The 16,448-nt window shown below is 49.3% G+C and overlaps 2 protein-coding genes across 3 annotated transcripts in view; both read left to right on the top strand.

Annotated features, from left to right (window-relative positions):
- LOC144507632 (breast cancer anti-estrogen resistance protein 3 homolog) overlaps window positions 1-2,781 on the top strand; it is a 33,851-nt gene extending 31,070 nt beyond the window's left edge. The window contains exons 5-6 of the mRNA XM_078234788.1: window positions 1,874-1,970; window positions 2,643-2,781. Coding sequence (XP_078090914.1) covers window positions 1,874-1,970; window positions 2,643-2,781 — 236 coding nt within the window. The remainder of the gene's footprint in view (window positions 1-1,873; window positions 1,971-2,642) is intronic.
- LOC144507791 (protein Dr1-like) lies at window positions 575-16,221 on the top strand. 2 transcript variants are annotated; one of them, XM_078235089.1, is made up of 5 exons: window positions 590-645; window positions 2,643-3,068; window positions 7,107-7,270; window positions 15,339-15,477; window positions 16,059-16,221. In XM_078235089.1, exons 2-4 carry the CDS (start codon window positions 2,846-2,848, stop codon window positions 15,474-15,476), a joined length of 525 nt encoding a protein of 174 aa, XP_078091215.1. In that variant the 5' UTR covers window positions 590-645; window positions 2,643-2,845; the 3' UTR covers window position 15,477; window positions 16,059-16,221. The 2 variants fall into 2 exon arrangements, with proteins under 2 accessions (XP_078091214.1, XP_078091215.1); XM_078235088.1 differs by lacking the exon at window positions 16,059-16,221 and having other exon boundaries at window positions 575-645; window positions 15,339-15,909.
- Window positions 16,222-16,448: the final 227 nt, after the last annotated feature.

Genomic DNA, 16,448 nt, shown 5'->3' with positions numbered 1-16,448 from the left:
GGCCTTGGGTTCAGTCCCGCCTCTAACAGCAAGCGGGCAGCTTCCATTGAGGCGAGGGAAGAAAAATTCAACAGACACGAAATAATGAGATTAAAAAACTTCCAAATTCATACAATTTGACAATAAAATAATGAAAACAACCAATCAAAAGATTGAAATTAAATTTGGGAGTGAGAAAAAAAATAAACAAACATTGGAAGAAACTGCAGCTCCCAGAAGTCATTGCGGGGGGGTCAGGTCAGGTGCCTCTACAACAACAACTTACTTATTTTTTAAATTCCTATTCAATTTCACAGTTGATCGGCGCATTAAGAAGAGGGAACCGTTTACATTTCTGAGACGCGCTCCTTTACAAATAATAATTCCGGAACATTAAAAAAATAGTTCAAGCTGGGAGGCACAAATAAAACTACAACTCCCAGAATGCAGCAGGCGGAGCTGCATTTTTAAAAAATATTTTTAAAATAATCCCTAAAATGTCAGGACAGGGAGAAGGAGGAGGAGAGGGTGGGGGGAAATGAGGAAAATCGACGCCAATGAGGGAAAAAGAGAGGATTTTAAAATATCCGTTGCCCCTGGAAACGGAAGTGGTGTGGGAGCGACTTCCGGTGGTGCTGAAGCGGCTCGATCGCGGGGAGAGAGATGGTAAAAACTCAACTCGGTTTTATTAACGTCACAACTCGGCTTACATTAACACTGCAATGAAGTTACTGTGAAAATCCCCTAGTCCCCACACTCTGGCGCCTGTTCGGGTCAATGCACCCTAACCAGCACATCTTTCAGACTGTGGGAGGAAACCCATGCAGACACGGGGAGAACGTGCAGACTCCACACAGACAGTGACCCGAGGCTGGGAATCGAACCCGGGTCCCTGGCACTGGGAGGCAGCAGTGCTAACCCACTGTGCCGCCCCCTCAAGTTGTCAGGGTGGCACGGAGGAGCTCCTCGCGGTGCTGGCAGTTTTTGCTGCTTGTTGTTGAATCTCCATTGCCTTCAGGGACCTTGAGGTGCGGGTTGGGTGGGGCACAGCCAGACTGCCCGGCCCCTTCCGTCGGCAGGGGAGGGAGTGCTGCAGGATACTATTGTCCCCCCGTCCCCTCCCCCTCTGGTGCTGCCCTCCCTTCCCCCACTCCGGTGCCGCCCTCCCCCCCCCCCCCCCCTCCATGCCCTCCTCCCCCCCTCCATCCCTCCTCCCCCTCCATCCCTCCTCCCCCTCCATCCCTCCTCCCCCTCCATCCCTCCTCCCCCTCCATCCCTCCTCCATCCCTCCTCCCCCTCCATCCCTCCTCCCCCTCCATCCCTCCTCCCCCTCCATCCCTCCTCCCCCTCCATCCCTCCCCCCCTCCTCCCCCTCCATCCCTCATCCCCCTCCATCCCTCATCCCCCTCCATCCCTCCTCCCCCTCCCCCTCCATCCCTCATCCCCCTCCCCCTCCATCCCTCATCCCTCCTCCCCCTCCATCCCTCCTCCCCCTCCATCCCTCCTCCCCCTCCAGTGCCGCCCTCCCCCTCCAGTGCCGCCCTCCCCCTCCAGTGCCGCCCTCCCCCTCCAGTGCCGCCCTCCCCCTCCAGTGCCGCCTTCCCCTCCCTCCCCCCCCCCAGTGCCGCCCTCCCCTCCTCCCCCCCCAGTGCCGCCCTCCCCTCCCTCCCCCCTCCCCAGTGCCGCCCTCCCCCCCCCCCCCTAGTGCCGCCCTCCCCTCCCCCCCCAGTGCCACCCTCCCCTCCTTCCCTCCCCCTCCAGTGCCGCCCTCCCCTCCTCGTTTAATGATCCGCTTCTCTCATTGTCCTTGCCCCCTCCCCTCCTGCCAGTGTCCCTGTTCCCTTTCTCAGTGACTGCGCAGCGTCTGATTTCCTTCTCCTCATCTCTGTCCCAGTGTCCCCCGAAGCTGTTTGGATCAACGGCAACAAATACATTCCTATCGTGCCTTTAACATTCAGAAAAATCCCAAGATGCTTCCTGCGCAATCTCAAGTAATATTTATCATTGAGCCATTTAATTCGATGTTAGGGTATGCTTTGTAAGAAGACTCACAACACCAGGTTCACTCACCGGATGAAGGAGCAGCTCTCCGAAAGCTTGTGATTCGAAATAAACCTGTTGGATTTTAACCTGGTGTTGTGAGACTTCTTACTGTGCCCACCCCAGTCCAACGCCGGCATCTCCACATCATATCAAAAGTTTTGTCAGAGTTGCACGAGACACCTTAAGAAGCAGAGAGAAGTTGAGAGTCTTAGAGAGGGAATTCCAGGGCTTTGGCAAGAGAAGGCAAGTCTGCTAGTGGTGAAGTGATTAAAATCGGTGATGCTCGAGGAATGCCGAGATGTCTGAGGATCGTAGCATTGGACAAGGGTGAGGTTATGGATGGAAACAATGATGAGTAGCAGCTAAATCAAACTAGTCTTTAAATTGGGCTCATCCTCAGCCCATGTGCTGCTCATGGATCTAACCATGGATCGGACCATGGATCTAATGACTGACTCCTGTGAGGTTTACCAAGTCTGTTTGTTTTCCTCCATGCAGTCAGAGTGTGGCCAATTTGTCTTACTAAAGATAGTTTTTCTGTGACAATTAACGTTCATTTGTTTACTGCTGCTGAGGTTTTATGTTTTAATGCCTGATGTTTTTGCCCTTTTTTTCTCCAGGGTGGCAAGATCATATTTAATTCCTTCCTTGGTCTCTAAGCCAAATATCCGCCAGAGTTTGGTTCTGGAATGCGAGCAGATTAAATCCCATTTCAGTAGATCAGCTTTATGTGGAATTGACGTGTGCCAACCTCGTTAGGGAGAATTACCTTTTATTTTTAAAAAAAAAACTTTTAACAGCATCTTGTATGGAATAAAGTACAATGGCCTCAGCTTCGGGTAATAATGATGATGATTTAACTATTCCAAGAGCTGCAATCAATAAGATAATCAAGCAGATTCTACCGAATGTCAGGGTCGCGAATGATGCCAGAGAAATGGTGGTGAACTGCTGCACTGAATTTATCCATCTGATATCCTCTGAGGCTAACGAAATCTGCAATAAGTCTGATAAGAAAACCATCTCACCGGAACACATCATGCAAGGTACGCGAGTTAACGTAAGGGAACCACCGTGGAATTGCTTTTTCAGCCGATAAATGGCCTTTGTCTCTGATTATTTACACATCAGATAGCTCACCTGTGTCGCCAGCCTTCAGCAGTAGCTCAGTAAGTGGCAGCATAGCCTCTGGGTCAGCACAGCGGGTTAGCACTGCTGCCTCACGGCGCCAGGGACCCGGGTTCAATTCCGGCCTCGGGTCACTGTCTGTGTGGAGTTTGCATGTTCTCCCTGTGTCTGCGTGGGTTTCCTCCGGGTGCTCCGGTTTCACCCCACACTCCAAAGATGTGCGGGTTAGTTGGATTGGCCATGTTAAATTGCCCCTTGGTGTCCAAAGATGTGCAGGTTAGGTAGATTGGCCATGTTAAATTGCCCCTCAGTGTCAGGTGGATTAGCACGGTACATACATGGGGTTACAGGGCTTGGGTGGGATTGCTGTCAGTGCAGACTCGATGGGCCAAATGGCCTCCTCCTGCACTGCAGGGATTCTATAACCTTGTTTGCTCAAGTCACACTATGGAGACTTAATGTAGGCTGGGCCATCAGTTGGGTACTGAGGCGAATGCTGTGCTCTTGAAGGTGCCGTCTTTCAGATGAGACATGATGCTGAGTCCCTGTTGCATAAAGATAAAAGGTCCCACAGCCGCTGTTTGTGGAGGAGTTCGCCCTGGTTTCCCAGCCAATATTTATCCCTAACTATCGCCGACTGGATGATCGAGGATCTGGTTATTCCTTTCATCACAGTTTGTGAGTGAATACTGTGTGCAAACCTGTTGCTGTGTTACAGCAACAGCTACATCTCAAAAATGTTTCATTGGCACTTTGAGATGTCATCACATGCACAATATAACTTTTTTCCTTTCTGTGTTGCTAAATAGTAAGATACAGGAGGCTATTGAAGTTGACGAGCTTAATGGGCATCCCCACATAACACTCTTCCCCGTAGGAAGCCAGGATACGTGTCCAAGGCACTGAGTCCAGTTGTATTGCACTTTGCTCCAATCAGCTAACAGCCGAGACTGAATATCAAACTTTTTCTGATCGGTGCCACACTGTATAAAAGTTGATATATACCTTGGCACGGTGGTTAGCACTGCTGCCTCACAGCGCCAGGGACCCAGGTTCAATTCCCATCTCGGGTCACTGACTGTGTGGAATTTGCACCTCCTCCCCCATGTCTGTGTGGGTTTCCTCCGGGTGCTCCGGTTTCCTCCCACATACCAAAGATCTGCAGGTTAGGTTGATTGGTCGTGCTAAATTAACCCTTTAATGTCAGGGGGATTAGTAGGTAAATATGTGGAGTGATGGGGAAAGGGTGAGATTGTTGTCGGTGCAGGCTCTGTGAGACGAATGGCCTCTGTCTGCACTGTAGGGCTTCTGTGAGTTTCACTCCCACTTATCTCCAGCATTCTGCCACCCCTCCCTCTTGTCAAGCGTCATTAGATCCAGCAGGAGTAGGCCATTCGGCCCTTCAAGACTGCTGCACCATTCAGCTGGTCTTCCATCTCAATGCCTTATGAATAAAGCTGTTCTTCTTTAAGAAGTCTTTCCCACTGAGAGTGTCCACGAAAAACATTGGTTGCAGGTCTGAAGGGGAAATGAGAAATTATTTTGCTGAGTTATCGGGATCTGGAATGCTCATCATAAAAGATGTGGAAGTTGATTCCATCGATAATTTTTAAAAGGACAGATACGTGCAGGGTGATGGGAGTGTCAGATTAAGAGCAACTGCCCTCACAAGGAGCCACGACAGATGAGTTCTTATTGGATATCCTGAGGCATTATCGAGGTATATAGGTTAATAGCTTATTGCCAAGTTTGCATCAGTACCAATCTTGGGTGGAAGTCTACACAAGATGGGGATTGACTTGGATATTTACCTGGCTTTAATTTGGGTCTTGTACTCATTCTGTTGCATGTGGCAGTCAATATTGTTTTGAGTTAATTGGATTGAAAAACGAACCTTTTCAGAGTTGCGCGTCTCATGGTGTCCCCATCGTAGATTATTGACAGCTGAGGAGAACCTATCGGATTTTCTTTTGCCTGACGGCTCTCTGGGTTTTCATTCAGTGAGTAACTGTGCAATTCAAAGCATGGAAGTGCCGAGTTGTAAGGAAGATCCGTTGCCCAGAGAATCACTCATGGAGGAGCAGTTGGGCATGGGCAGAACAAACGTGTAGAATTGTTGCCTGCTAGGTTTGAATATCTAGGGGCGGCACGGTGGCACAGTGCTTAGCACTGTTGCTTCACAGCGCCAGGGACCCGGGTCCGATTCCCGGCTTGGGTCACTGTCTGTGCGGAGTCTGCATGTTCTCCCTGTGTCTGTGTGGGTTTCCTCCGGGTGCTCCAGTTTCCTCCCACAGTCTGAAAGACGTGCTAGTTAGGTTAGACCCGAAGAGGCGCCGGACTGTGGCGACTAGAGGAATTTCACAGTAACTTCGTTAATGTAAGCCTTACTTGTGACTAATGAACAAACTTTTAAAACTTTACCTGAGGTTAGATCAGTCATATTACAGAATGTGATCTGTAAACGGACTAATATCTCACGCTCAGCAAAGCAAGTTAATATTTGACACAGCAAGGGTTAAGATGAGTGTTAATGTTGCATCTTGGAAGTTTGTGAGGGGTCTTTTGACCAAGTTGAGTTCCGTTTGTCAAGTTGAGCGGGGATCGACCTGTGTAACTTCCACCTCACTCAGGTTTCGCCCCCGACCCCCCCCCCCCCCCCCCTCCCTTGCCCCCTGTCTTTCTGGGGTTAGGAAGTGATCTGATCGCGTACTATCGAAAGGCTGCTTGGCTGAGGCAGAAAACATGAAGATCAAGTTTGCCTTGCAACTGTTTTGTGGCTGCCTCCACAAAATGGGGAGGCAATGGCCTGGTGGTATTATCGCTAGACTATTAATCCAGAAACTCGGCTAATGTTCTGGGGACCCGGGTTCGAATCCCGCCACGGCAGATGGCCGAATTTGAATTCAATAAAAAAAATCTGGAATTAAGAATCTACTGATGACCATGAAACCATTGTTGATTGTCGGGAAAACCCATCTGGTTCACTAATGCCCTTTAGGGAAGGAAATCTGCCATCCTTACCTGGTCTGGCCTACGTGTGACTCCAGAGCCACAGCAATGTGGTTGACTCTCAACTGCGCTTGGACAACTAGGGATGGGTAATAAATGCTGGCCAGCCAGCAACGCCCGTGTCCCATGAATTAATTTAAAAAATCTTGTGGGGAGTGGATAGTACAAGAGATACTAGAATTATGCTAAGTATCTCCAAGCTAAGGAGGTAAAAGGATCACTCAGGGTGCCCACTCCACATCAATATAGAATCATAGAATCCTACAGTGCAGAAGGAGGCCATTCGGCCCATCGAGTCTGCACCGACAACAATTCCACCCAAGCCCTCTCCCTGCTTAGTTACCCTGCAAATCCCTCTAACCTATCACATCCTGGGACACGAGGGGTTAATGTAGCATGCCCAATCAACTGGACTGTTGGAGGAAACCGGAGCACCCGGAGGAAACCCCCGCAAACACTGGGAGAACGTGCAGACTCCACACATAGACAGTGACCCAAGTCGGGAATCGAACCCAGGTTCCTGGAGCTGTGAGGCAGCAGTGCTAACCCACTGTGCCACCGAGCACAATCTACCTGGTGACTTCCCCTGACTCTATTGATATTGAGTTAGGATAGGATCCGGCCTGGCTGTAACACCCTCAGAATGCTGTGTTGACACTGTTTGCACATCTAGAATTGGAAATAACTGACACGTGAAACTACCGTAGCTCAAGTCCAGATTTGGGAGAGACGAAATGAGTGAGATGAATCTGAAATGAAGTGGGACAGGAACTGGTTCTCCACTTGACATGAATCCTCAATGCGGATATGAAAATATTTTGAAATCAGACTGTCGGGTGTAAATTTAATACCCCCCCCCCCCCCCCCCCACCCCCCCGCCCCACAGAAAGCTCCTGAGTAGCCGTGGGAATGCTAAAAGCTTCTTTCTGTGTTACCTTCTACTGCAGCCTTGGAAAGTCTAGGCTTTGGATCGTATATAACTGAAGTAAAGGAAGTTCTTCGAGAATGTAAGACAGTCGCGCTGGAAAGGAGGAAGGCCAGCTCCCGCTTGGAGAACCTTGGGATACCGGAGGAGGAACTGTTACGCCAGCAGCAAGAACTGTTCGCGAAAGTAAGGAAATGTCTCCGTATTTTTGAAATGTAGAGTTTTCTTTCTCCTGTAAGTCACCCCCCCAGTTGCTCAAGAACGGAACTGTTGAGCCCTCTTTTCCCCCACACATGTTCTCTCGCAGTGAAATCCCAGTTTGGTGATCTCTAATCAGTAGTTCCTTATTTCTCCTGTCTTGTGACAAAACTGACACGTTGATTTGATTTATTATTGTCACATGTATTAGCATGCAGTGAAAAGTATTGTTTCTTGGGCGCGATACAGACAAAGCATACCGTTCATAGAGAAGGAAAGGAGAGGGTGCAGAATGTAGTGTTACAGTCATAGCTAGGGTGTAGAGAAAGATCAACTTAGTGCAAGGTAGGTCCATTCAAAAGTCCGACAGCAGCAGGGAAGAAGCTGTTTTTGAGTCGGTCGGTGCGTGACCTCAGACTTTTGTATCTTTTTCCCGAAGGAAGAAGGTGGAAGAGAGAATGTCTGGGGTGCGTGGGGTCCTTGATTATGCTGGCTGCTTTGCCGAGGCAGCGGGAAGTGTAGACAGAGCCCATGGATGGGAGGCTGGTTTGCGTGACGGATTGGGCGACATTCATGACCTTTTGTAGCTTCTTGCGGTCTTGGGCAGAGCAGGAGCCATTGAGGGATTGTGTGCAATTAATCTGCACTACTTGTCTTGGTTGTCAGTGGAAACAAAGTCCATCATAAAGGGCTTTTAGGAGGAAGCGCAAAAGCCACAGCAGTCTAATAGATCAGTGAATATTTCTTCTCAATACCTGAAATGCAAAATTATAAAACATAGGGCGGCACAGTGGGGCGGTGTGTGGTGGCACACACTGCCTCATGGCGCCAGGGACCCGGGTTCAATTCATGGTTTGGCTCACTGTGTGGAGTTTGCACGTTCTCTCTGCGTGGGTTTCCTCCGGGTGCTTTGGTTTCCTCCCACAGTCCAAAGATGTGTGGGTTAGGTGGATTGGCCATGCTAAATTGCTACTTTAGTGTCAGGGGGACTGGCTAGGGTAAATGCATGGGGTTATGGGGATAGGGCCTGGGTGGGATTGTGGTCGATGCAGACTCGATGGGCCAAATGGCCTCCTTCTGCACTGTCGGGATTCTATGATGAAGCCCTATAAAATAAATGCTGGAAAGCGCCCAAACAGTGACACCCCGTATTCTGATTGTGGCCACTATACTGGATACAGTTCCCCTTCAATTCTATTTTCTGTTGAGCAGCCAGACTCTCTGGAGTCCACAAGCCGTTATCAACACCACAAAGTGTTGCTTTCTTCCATATTACCCGGGTGACCGCATAATAATACAGTAAGACAACAGTGCATCTGCCGGTTGTGATGTATGGTACTGGAGACTGGGTCAGACATTTTTCTAAATGATATTGCAACTTTGTCAAACTAAAAAAAGTTGCAAAACGATTTGGCATACTTATTTCTTCCCCATTTTAGATTAATGTGCTGCACCCCATTCCCACGTCAAACCCCTGATAAGGTGACTTGCTGTTAGTCTCCTGCCTGCAGTCTGGGCAGCAACGGCCATTTCTCCAATGCCCCCAAACGAACTGAACAATGTCCAAACATGTGGACAGATCATAGAATCCCTACAATGCAGAAGGAGGCCATTTGGCCCATCGGGCCTGCACCAACAACAATCCCACCCAGCCCCCATCTCCGTAGCCCCCACTTATTTATCCTGCTAATCCCCCTGACACTAAGCGGCAATTTTGCATGGCCTATCAATGCAACCCGCACATCCTTTGGACTGTGGGAGGAAACCGGAGCACCCGGAGGAAACCCACGCAGACACTGGGGAGAACGTGCAAACCCCACACAGACAGTGACCCGAGGCTGGAATCGAACCTGGGTCCCTGGCGCTGTGAGGCAGCAGTGCTAACCAATGTGCCACCGTGCCGCCCAGTCAAATGCTGACTAAATGAGGAGGAGCAGAAAACAGGAGTTGGGAAAGCCAATAGCATGATCCAAATAAATGAAGCTTTTGAAAACAGAAAGGCAAACAGTGAGGCAGAGGAATTTTGGAAGGAAGTTCCGGAATATGGGATTTACCCAGAACGTACAGCACAGGAATAGGCCATCCGATCTATACGAGCCTCTTCCCGTCCTTGCTTCCTCTGTCCCTATCAGAATTTTCCTTTCTTCCTCCGGTACCTATCTAGCTTCTACCTACAGGATGTAGTCACTGAAGAGAACAAGGAACAAGAAATAGATGATGTTGGAGGAGCAGAGGATTTCTCCGGGGACATGTGGCTGGAGACGACAGCAGCGGTCGACCCAAGCAAGCCCTTGAAGCGAGTTGGTCGTGATCTCCTAATCAATCTAGAATCATAGAATCTCTGCAGTACAGAGGGAGGCCATTCGGCCCATCGAGTATGCACCAACCACAGTCCCACCCAGGCCCTATTCCTGCAACCTAACATATTTATCCTGCTAATCCCCTTGACACTAACGTCAATTTAGCATGGCCAATCCACCTAACCCGCACATCTTGGAGTGTGGGAGGAAACCAGAGCACCCGGAGGAAACCCCACGCAGATGCGGGGAGAACGTGCAAACTCCGGACAGTGACCCAAGCCGGGAATCGAACCCGGGTCCCTGGCACTGTGAGGCAGCAGTGCTAACCATTGTGCCACCCTAATCTGTTGGGGTTGAAGAAGCCCAATTCTGATAGGGACAGTTCCGACATGCCACAGCGAAAAACCGCACCGACCTCCTCAGAAGACAAACACGGGACACGGTGGACAGAGTACCCTTCGTCGTCCAGTACTTCCCCGGAGCGGAGAAGCTACGGCATCTCCTCCGGAGCCTTGAACATGTCATTGATGAAGACGAACATCTCGCCAAGGCCATCCCCACACCCCCACTTCTTGCCTTCAAACAACCGCACAACCTCAAACAGACCATTGTCCGCAGTAAACTACCCAGCCTTCAGGAGAACAGTGACCACGACACCACACAACCCTGCCACAGCAACCTCTGCAAGACGTGCCGGATCATCGACACGGATGCCATCATCTCACGTGAGAACACCATCTACCAGGTACACGGTACCTACTCTTGCAACTCGGCCAACGTTGTCTACCCGATACGCTGCAGGAAAGGATGTCCCGAGGCATGGTACATTGGGGAAACCATGCAGACGCTACGACAACGGATGAATGAACACCGCTCGACAATCACCAGGCAAGACTGTTCTCTTCCTGTGGGGGAGCACTTCAGCGGTCACAGGCATTCAGCCTCTGATCTTCGGGTAAGCGTTCTCCAAGGCGGCCTTCACGACACACGACAGCGCAGAGTCGCTGAGCAGAAACTGATAGCCAAGTTCCGCACACATGAGGACGGCCTAAACCGGGATCTTGGGTTCATGTCACACTATCAGTAACCCCCACAGCTTGTCTCCTGGACTTGCCGAATCTCACTGGCTGTCCTGTCTGGAGACAATACACGTCTGTTTAACCTGTGCTTAATGCTCCCTCCGCTCACATTGTCTGTTTCTTTGAGACCTGGTTGGCTGTAGAGATTTGCATTCTAATCAATATTCTGTAACTTGATTTTGTGTCTCTGTGCCCTGTTTGAGAGCAGATTTCCACTCCATCTGACGAAGGAGCAGCGCTCCGAAAGCTAATGGCATTTGCTACCAAATAAAGCTGTTGGACTTTAACCTGGTGTTGTTAAAACTCTTACGGAGTTGAAGAAGCCATGAAAGGTTGAGAGTGCACCTTACGTCAGAGCATTTTGGATTGGATTTTATTTTTTTTGGAAGCTGGCAAGGAGGGCACTTTGACTTTAAATCGAGAGGCAATGATAGCACAAGGCAGAAGGAGAGTGCTAGCAGGCCATTTGATAGGCCACACACATTTGAACACTTCTGGGTGAATCTGCTGAGAGAATTTGTACTGCTCCAACCACCAGTCCTGCTCGGATCAGTAAACTTAGCACAGACTGGGGATCAACAGTGGGACTTTGTTGCTCTGTGTGGCCTGGTTCCACGGTGAATTTATTCACTGTAAGCTGCAACAAAGAGCTTGCATAACAGCATGTCCCTTTCAGTGCAACAGGTTTGTACGTCAAGATTCTGCTCTGCCAGTTGGAATTCTGAAAGCGAGATCCAATTATGCTCTGGGTGGCACGGTCATTAGCGCTACTGCCCCACAGCATCAGGGATCCAGGTTCGACTCCTGTCTGTGTGGAGTTTGCACATTCTTCCCGTGTCTGCGTGGGTTTTCTCCAGGTGCTCCGGTTTCCTCCCACACTCCAAAGATATGCAGGTTAGGTGGATTGGCTGTGCTAAATTTCCCCCTCAGTGTCAGGGGGACTAACTAGGCTAAATGCATGGGGTTCTGGGGTAGGCCCTGGGTGGGATTGTGGTCGGTGCAGACTCGATGGGCCGAATGGCCTCCTTCTGCACTGGAGGGATTCTATTATGATGTGAAGGAACTTCAACAACATTCTCTGACTGGCACGCTCCCCGCAAATCCCCTTGTGTAGTTCAACTGTTTTTTTTTTCCAGGGATACGTAGCTCTTTGTTGAGGAACTTGTGCTGTCGTTGAGGTTAAATTGTCATTCTTTGGGTGCAGCACCAAAGTCACTCAGCCTTCAATTTTCCCTATCCATTCCCAGGAGCCTCTTGATGAACCTGATCAGCGACTGGCTTGGCGTATTGGTAATTGCCTGGCTTCAGGCCTGGGTGAATGCCTTCTGATTATCGCTTAAAATAATTCGAACGGTGGTTGTGGCTGCATCTCGATTACCTGATGAGCTACTGATTCACACAGATGCAGGTTTGATCCCTAATCTATACTAAGCAAGATGATCATAACTCGAATTTATGTCACTTGTTTAACGCTTAAACATTCTAAGACACTTAGGTTTAATTCATAGGACATGGGCGTCGCTGGCTGGGCCATCATTTATTGCCCATCCCTAGTTGCCCGAGGGCAGTTGAGGGTCAACCACATTGCTGTGGCTCTGGACACGCTCCGAAAGCTTATGGTATTTGCTACCAAATAAACCTGTTGGACTTTAACCTGGTGTTGTGAGACCTCTTGCTCTGGACACTTCACAGGGGCATTATCAACCGAAATCTTGCACCAAGGCAAATAAGCTATTGGAGAGACGATGGCCTGGTGGTATTATCGCGAGACTATTAATCCAGAAACTCAGCTAATGTTCTGGGTACCTCGGGTTCGAATCCCGCCAAGGCAGGTGGCGGAGTTTGAATTCAGCAAAACAAAAATCTGGAATTAAGAATCTACTGATGACCGTGAAACCATTGTCGATTGTCGGAAAAACCCATCTGGTTCACTTAATGTCCTTTAGGGAAGGAAATCTGCCGTCCTTACCCGGTCTGGCCTACATGTGACTCCAGAGCCACAGCAATGTGGTTGACTCTCAACTGCCCTCGGGCAACTAGAGATGGGCAATAAATGCTGGTCCGCCCAGCTACGCCCATGTCCCATAAATTAATAATAAAAAAAGGACAGGTGACCAAAAAGTTTGGTCAAAGAAATATGTTTTAAGCAGGTGGAGGGAGATGGTTAGTGAAGAAGTTGCAGCTTTTCAGGCCGAGACGGCTGAATTCAGAGCTGCCAGTGATCAAGGGATGAGGATGTGCAAGAGACCAGCACTGGAGGGAGCACCGAGATCACCCGCTAAAAACCCTGCAGTCGGCCCATAAACTGAGGAGAAATCCATCCATTCTTGTCCCTGAATGAAGCCGGATAGAAAATGGATTTGGGACAAGGGCAGAATCAGATTGAGTTCATTGTGCAATTGATCAAAAATTGAATATTTCTCCCGCACCTTTTCAAGCCCTAAGGAAAGCGCGTTCCAGCCAATTCAGTACATTCGATGTCCCTGTTGTGATGCAGCAAGTGCAACAGGCCATCTTGAGCATAACTCCCACAAACAGCAATGAGATAAGGACCGGGTAGTGAGCTCCCCTGCCATTCTTCAGAGTAATGTCGAGGAATCCTCTACCTTTGTCTGAACGAGCGCACCGCCATCAACACTTTGGGATGGGGTTTGAACCCATATCACCTGGCTGTGGTGAGATCAATGGCTGTCACCTTGAAGAGTGTCACCTGGATGAGGTGCCAGAGTCATCGGTGCCAGTGAAACCCAATCTCCACAAGAGTTGATGCCAGCAGAACAAGGGGAAGAAAGTTGGGCAAAGTAATTGAATTCATAGCTGCGTCTAATGGACCAAGATGGGAAGCTGCATTGTCGGAGATGTAGGATTGCACACTTTCAAGATCTCCAATATATCGTCCCTGTTCCTAATATCTGTGCAGAGATCTTGATAGTACCAGTAAGCCTCTCAACAATGGGAAGGTATCACCAGCCAAAGTTAACCCCGTCTGGACACATGCTAGAGTGGGAACCTGAATCATTATTTATTGACGCTCCCTACCCCAAACGATGCTGAAGCTAGATATAGTGCACTTTCTCCATCCCACCCACCACTGTGGGTGGCACAGTGGTTAGCACTGCTGCCTCACAGCGCCAGGGACCTGGGTTCAATTCCGGCCTTGGGTCACTGTTGTGTGGAGTTTGCACGTTGTCCCCATGTCTGCGTGGGTTTCCTCCGAGTGCTTCGGTTTCCTCCTACAGTCCAAAGATGTGCGGTTAGGTAAATTGTCCATGTTAAATTGTGTGGAAGTGTCCCAAGGTGTGTAGGTTAGGGCGATTAGCGGGGGCACAGTGGTCAGCACTGCTGCCTCACAGCGCCAGGGACCCGGGTTCAATTCCCGGCTCGGGTCACTGTCTGTGCAGAGTCTGCACGTTCTCCCCGTGGGTTTCCTCTGGGTGCTCGGATTTCCTCCCACAGTCCGAAAAATGTGCTGGTTAGGGTGCATTGGCCGTGCTAAATTCTCCCTCAGTGTACCCGAACAGGCAACGGGAGTGTGGGCGACTAGGGGATTTTCACAGTAACTTCATTGCAGTGTTAATGTAAGCCTACTTGTGACAATAATAAATAATTATTAATAATCAATACATGGGGTTACTGGGATAGGGGCACGGTGGGATTGTTGTCGGTACAGGCTCGATGGCTCGAATGGTCTCCTGCACTGTCGGATTCTAGGAGAGACAAACACTCAGTGCTGTAAAAGGGAATTAGCAACGGTTATCCTTTGGTGCGATTTTCTAAGGGAGAGGAAAGTGGGCAGGACAGATTGAGTTCGAGTTTTGAGGGTACAGTGAGGGGCGGTGGGGGATGGAAAGGAAAGTGGGGTTGAGACCACTATCAGAACAGCCATGATTTCGTAAGTGTAAAGGAGGACATGCCCCTGTCTACCTCAATGGGGATGAAGTAGAAAGGGTCGAGAACTTCAAGTGTTTAGGTGTCCAGATCACCAACAACCTGTCCTGGTCCCGCCATGCTGACGCTATAGTTAAGAAAACCCACCAAAGCCTCTACTTTCTCAGGAGACTGAGGAAATTTGGCATGTCAGTTACGACTCTCACCAACTGTTACAGATGCACCATAGAAAGCATTCTTTCTGGTTGTATCACAGCTTGGTATGGCTCCTGCTCTGCCCAAGACCACAAGGAACTACAAAAGGTCGTGAATGTAGCCCAATCCATCACGCAAACCAGCCTCCCATCCATTTGACTCTGTCTACACTTCCCGCTGCCCCGGCAAAGCAGCCAGCATAATTACGGACCCCCCCACGCACCCCGGACATTCTCTCTTCCACCTTCTTCTGTCAGGAAAACGATACAAAAGTCTGAGGTCACGTACCAACCGACTCGAGAACAGCTTCTTCCCTGCTGCTGTCAGACATTTGAATGGACCTACCTCGCATTAAGTTGATCTTTCTCTACACCCTATCTATGACTGTAACACTACATTCTGCACTCTCTCCTTTCCTTCTCTATGAACGGTATGCTTTGTCTGTATAGCGCGCAAGAAACAATACACTTCGCTGTAGACTAATACATGTGACAATAATAAATCAAATCAAATCACTGGATGCTGGAGTAAAGCGGTGGGGGTTCTATGAGGGAGATGTGTTGAATCACTCTGGCTTTCTCTGTTTTCCCCCAGGCGCGACAGCAGCAGGCAGAACTGGCGCAGCAAGAGTGGTTGCAGATGCAACAAGCCGCCCAGCAGGCACAGCTGGCAGCAGCGACCGCAAACAAGGCCGGCTCCTCACAGGACGAGGAAGAGGAGGAGGACACCTAAGGTATCGCTCGGGGCAGATCGCTTCCCTTTCTTAAGCTGCTCCCCACCCGCACGCCTTCTGCCGCTTCCCACAGCGGCGGCGCAGGTGGTCATCGGTTGGCATTTTTGCCCAGGTCGACGGCTGAAGAGTCGGTTGCGAAATTTTAAACGGACTAGCAGACTAAGACAGCTTAAAAAAAAACACAAAAAGATATCGTGCATTTGGACTTGCTGGATTAAAAAAAAACGTGACCTGGTCTGAGCAGGACAGTGCACGTGCATGGACCTTTAGACCTTCACATGGATTTTTATATACTTTGGTTAATTGGAGTAAAGTGTTAAAGATAAAAGTTCCTGTTGGATATATATTTTGTGGGTTTTATTAATGTGTTTGGTAATTGAAGACTAAGTTGCCTTGTTTACAGTAACGATAATAAAAGTGGAATAGACATTCTTTTCTGACTGTGACATATTTTTGCGCCTTTTAATTTAAATTTATTTAATTGCATCCTGTTTTTGCTTCATAACAACCAAAATGTTTCTGAGCTATTTATCATCGTGCTATGTCATTTGGCAGTCACTATTTTTCTTAATTTATCCCAGCAAGGTCAGGAATATATTTTCCATCTCCAGTTGCCTTGATGTCAACGGACCTTCTTCCGAAATCTGTACGGTGTGAATTGCTTGCTGAGGCGTTGCGGGTGCTACAGAACCGAGTAAGAGTTGTGTAGGTTCCCTTCCCGAAGAATATTTGTCAATAGGTCTGAATTCTGTGCTTCCTCCTTGCTTTTCTGTCTTTTGTGTGGCTTCAGGAGCAGAGATTCTCATCACAGATTTTCATGTCAGGTTGGATAGTCAGAAGCATTTTCCCAGGGTGGAAGAGTCAATTACTCGGGGGTGCAGGTTTAAGGTGCGAGAGGCAAGGTTTAAAGGAGATGTACGAGGCAGACATTTTACACAGAGGGTGGTGGGTGCCTGGAACTCGTTGCCGGG

The sequence above is a fragment of the Mustelus asterias genome, chromosome 19 (genome assembly GCF_964213995.1).
Source record: "Mustelus asterias chromosome 19, sMusAst1.hap1.1, whole genome shotgun sequence".
Classification (NCBI taxonomy): Eukaryota; Metazoa; Chordata; class Chondrichthyes; order Carcharhiniformes; family Triakidae; genus Mustelus; species Mustelus asterias.
Note: the sequence above shows the minus strand (reverse complement) of the source record. Positions and strands in the feature narration are given on the sequence as shown.

Coding starts and splice junctions, on each gene's coding strand:
- LOC144507791 (XM_078235089.1), top strand. CDS start 2,846: ATGGCCTCAGCTTCGGGTAATAATGATGATGATTTAACTATTCCAAGA. Junction 3,069..7,106: donor ACCGGAACACATCATGCAAG/GTACGCGAGTTA, acceptor CTTCTACTGCAG/CCTTGGAAAGTCTAGGCTTT. Junction 7,271..15,338: donor AGCAAGAACTGTTCGCGAAA/GTAAGGAAATGT, acceptor GTTTTCCCCCAG/GCGCGACAGCAGCAGGCAGA.